The following is a 4,078-nucleotide window of genomic DNA, read 5'->3' on the forward strand; positions in this document are numbered from 1 at the left end:
TTTTAGAGAAGAGACACTACTGGTTTAGATAAGGATAGTGACTATGGAATCGTCTTAAAAGTGAGAGGATAGTTAAAATATAACTATGTTAAAATTTACCATTCTGGTGATAACTTAGGTATTGGGATGAGAGAAATAAAGGTGCCAAGGATAAAAAGCTATGTCTCCTACATGATAAACTGGGACGTCAGCTGCACTGCTCAGTAAGATATGAAAAAAGAGAAACACTCTTTTCCTCATATTTACATTGCAAAATAATTACATTTTATAGGTAACTTAACGGACCAGAAAAAGAATCTGTTCACTATTGCAAGTGAACAAGATTGGTAGATAATCAGAGGGTCACGTCATTTTAAAAGCAGATCCTTTTCAAACTTCCAAATTTACATGTGACAAATTTCACATTGAGTTTCCGAGTAAAGTCTCCAAGGTCACCTACATGAAAATATAATATTAAACCCAACACTATAAAAGGATCTACAACAAATACCAGATTGCTAGGTTATAATATTTACTTTCACCCATTGTTTTTTAATTACTAGCATCAATTCTTCCCCTTCTCTTGGTTCTGTATTTAGTTAAATTATGCGGTCTGGCTGACAAATTTCTTCTCCTCCTTCTTCTTCCCTTCTTCTTCCTGCTCCTCCTCTCCTTCCTCTTCCTCTTCCTCCTCCACCTCATCTTCTTTCTTGTCCTCCAACATCTCCTTCTGCTTTTTTCCATTCTAGAATTTGGCCATTGAAGGACTATGGGCCAAAACAACTACACTTCTCTACACGGTTTTATTCTGCGTGGTTTCTCGGACCATCCCAAACTGGAGATGGTCCTATCAGGAGTTGTCACTCTCTTCTACTTCATTACGTGGGTGGGCAACACGGCCATCATCCTTGCATCTCTCCTGGATGCCCGTCTCCACACACCGATGTATTTTTTCCTCAGAAACCTGTCTTACCTGGATCTATGTTTCACCACCAGCATCATCCCGCAGATGCTGGTTAACTTGTGGGGACCTGACAAGACCATCAGCTATGTGGGCTGTGTCACCCAACTCTACATCTACATGTGGTTGGGTTCCGCTGAGTGCCTCCTCCTAGCCGTTATGTCTTATGATCGCTTCACGGCTATTTGTAAGCCCTTGCATTATTTGGTCATCATGAACCCACGTCTCTGTCTCAAAATGATAATCACAGTCTGGAGCATTAGTTTGGCTGTTTCTGTTTTATTATGTACACTCACTCTGAATTTGCCTCGATGTGGAAACAACCTTCTGGACCACTTCCTGTGTGAGTTGCCAGCTATGGTCAAGATAGCGTGTATAGACACCACATCAGTTGAAATGTCTGTTTTTGCTTTGGGCATTGTCATTGTCCTTACACCGCTCGGCCTCATTCTGATATCCTATGGCTACATCGCCAAAGCTGTGCTGAGAATAAAGTCAAAGGAAGGCCGACAAAAAGCAATTAATACCTGCGGATCTCATCTCACTGTCGTGTCTATCTTCTATGGAACTATTATCTACTTGTACCTACAACCAGGTAACAGTGCCTCCAAAGACCAGGGAAAGTTCCTCACTCTCTTTTACACGATCATCACTCCAAGTCTTAACCCTCTTGTTTATACCCTGCGGAACAAGGACATGAAGAATGCACTGAGGAAGCTGGTGAGAGCTGACCATGAATCTACAAAATCTAAGAGGAACCAAAAGTCATAGAAAAGTATTGCCCTGGATAAGGCAATAAAATATGTTTTCTAATTGTCTTTGTTTTATTCAAGTGCAATTATTACACAGTGTTATATAATTTTGGTTTCAGGTGTACAATATGATTCAACAATTCTATACATCTGTCAATGCTCATCATGTGTACTTTTAACCACCTTATCTATTTTACCTATATTTCTTCACTTACCTCCCCTCTAGAATTTAATTATTCCTGATATTTAAGAGTCTGGCTCTTTGCTATCTCTTTCTTTTCTTTGCTCATTTCCTTTGTTTCCTAAATTCAACATATGAGTGAAATCATATGGTATTTGTCTGTCTCTGACTGATTTATTTCACTTAGCATTACATGCTCTAACTCAACCATGTTATTGCAAGTGTCAATATTTTGTTCTTTTTATGACTGCAAAATATTGTATTGTTTATTCTCTTCTTTATCCATTCATCTCTCCATGGGCATTTGTATTTCTTCCATATCTTCACTATTGTGGATAATGCTGCAGTAAACAGGGATGGAAATATCTTTTCAAATTAGCATTTTTCATGGAATCAGTAGATCATATTGTAATGCAATTTTTCATTTTTCAAGGAAACTCATACTGTTTTCCACAGTGGCTGTACCAATTTACATTCCTACCAACAGTGCATGAGGATAGTAGTGACTTTGACATCAGCCACAGAAACATGTTTTGAAATATGTCTCCACTGACCAGGGAAACAAATGCAAAATTAAACCATTGAGACTACAACAAAATTAAAAGGGTTTCCACAGCAGAGGAAACAATCAACAAAACAGGAAGGCAAACTACTAAATGGGAGAAGATATCTCTAAATGAAATATCTAAAATATATTAAGAACTTATACAACTCAAAACCAAAAAAAAATCCAATTTAAAAATGGGCAGAGGACCCTAATATACATTTTTCAAAAGAAGATAGATAGGCAACACATATTAAAAGATGCTCAACATCACTAGTCATCTGAGAAACGCAAATTAAAACCACAATAAGAGATCAGTTTACACCAGTCAGAATGGCTAAAATTTTTTTTAAAAATGCAAAAAATAACAAGTGTCGGTGAGGATATGGAGGAAAAGGAACCCTTGTGTACTGTTGGTGGGAATCTGTCTTCGATATCTACTGAGGCAAGTAATTCCTAGATCATAGAGACAATTGATGGAATAGTTGCTGTATATGAACATTCTGCGGGTGGAAATAATACTATACCTATCCTACTTAGCCCTTTTATGATTCTAATCATTGGCATATCTTAAGGGGAAATGGGTCATTAGGAATTTTTTTGTTTGTAGTATAACACAAAGAGGCTCTAAATATAAACTTGAATGCATGTTTCGGTTACCCAGTTTTGTATTTTCTATGCTAGTGCTTGTACCTTCAAAATATGCTCATCACATGTTGGATTCATTTACTTTGTAGGGTCCATGTAACATTGCAATGTACAAATAATGATTTTGTATATCAAATCTCTTGTGATGCCATACAAACATTTATCAATATCCTGAGTCATGGGTTTTGTTATTGAAGTTATTTCTTCTTTATCATGATACATGGAACTGAGCAGACACAACAGAAAGGGCTTAAAATGTGATAAAACAGTCTTATTCAGTACTTATTCATTCTTGAAACATTTATTCCATGACTGTCTTAATCTCAATGGATAAAGAATATGATACGTTTGAGTTTAGTTAGGATTTGACTTAGATCTATCTATAGAATCATGGAATTTATGTAAAGTATGAGAAATATAGATTTGTACATTTTTATGTAGTGAAATTTCATAAAATGAATAAATCTTTTTATTTCCATTTATCATAATACAGTAGTTAGCTTTTTATGGGAAAATTGGAATACTTTTTAATTGAACTTTGATATTTTCTGTGATCTGATACCTTTCTCTAAAAGATCCCATTATTTAATAATTGTAATCAATCACACATTTAATATTTCCTTCTTTGTCACTTCATAATTCTCAAAGTGTACAGAGGAGGGTTGACTGGATAATTTTTACTTTCCAACTCAGAACAACACAGAAATGCCCCACACAAAATATAATGTGAGGTAGGACACTGTCAATGTACTTTCACCCACACAATCTCACAGGTGCCTCCAGAAACAGTTTGCAAGCCCTCAAACAAGGTCCATAGAGAGGTTATACATTTTGTGGCCTGATGTACACAGTCTAGCCACCTCATCCAATGTCCTTATATTTGGAAAGTTTGTTCGTACTCTTAGCAAGAATCTTTAATTAATATGGTTAGGAGAAATATTAAGTCATTTGCTAACACCAATAAGTACACTAAAAATACTATAGGAATGGACTCTTCAGAAATCATTATTTTT

General features: G+C 36.0%; 1 protein-coding gene across 1 annotated transcript; it reads left to right on the plus strand.

Moving 5' to 3' along the window:
• The first annotated feature begins 748 nt into the window (after positions 1-748).
• Positions 749-1,711, plus strand: LOC115296703 (olfactory receptor 2W1-like). Its single transcript, XM_029945179.1, has one exon. It carries the CDS (start codon positions 749-751, stop codon positions 1,709-1,711), a length of 963 nt encoding a protein of 320 aa, XP_029801039.1.
• Positions 1,712-4,078: the final 2,367 nt, after the last annotated feature.

The sequence above is a fragment of the Suricata suricatta genome, chromosome 7 (genome assembly GCF_006229205.1).
Source record: "Suricata suricatta isolate VVHF042 chromosome 7, meerkat_22Aug2017_6uvM2_HiC, whole genome shotgun sequence".
NCBI classification, from domain to species: Eukaryota; Metazoa; Chordata; class Mammalia; order Carnivora; family Herpestidae; genus Suricata; species Suricata suricatta.

What these genes read in the sequence shown, in the direction of transcription:
- LOC115296703 (XM_029945179.1), top strand. Translation starts at nt 749, where the DNA reads ATGGGCCAAAACAACTACACTTCTCTACACGGTTTTATTCTGCGTGGT.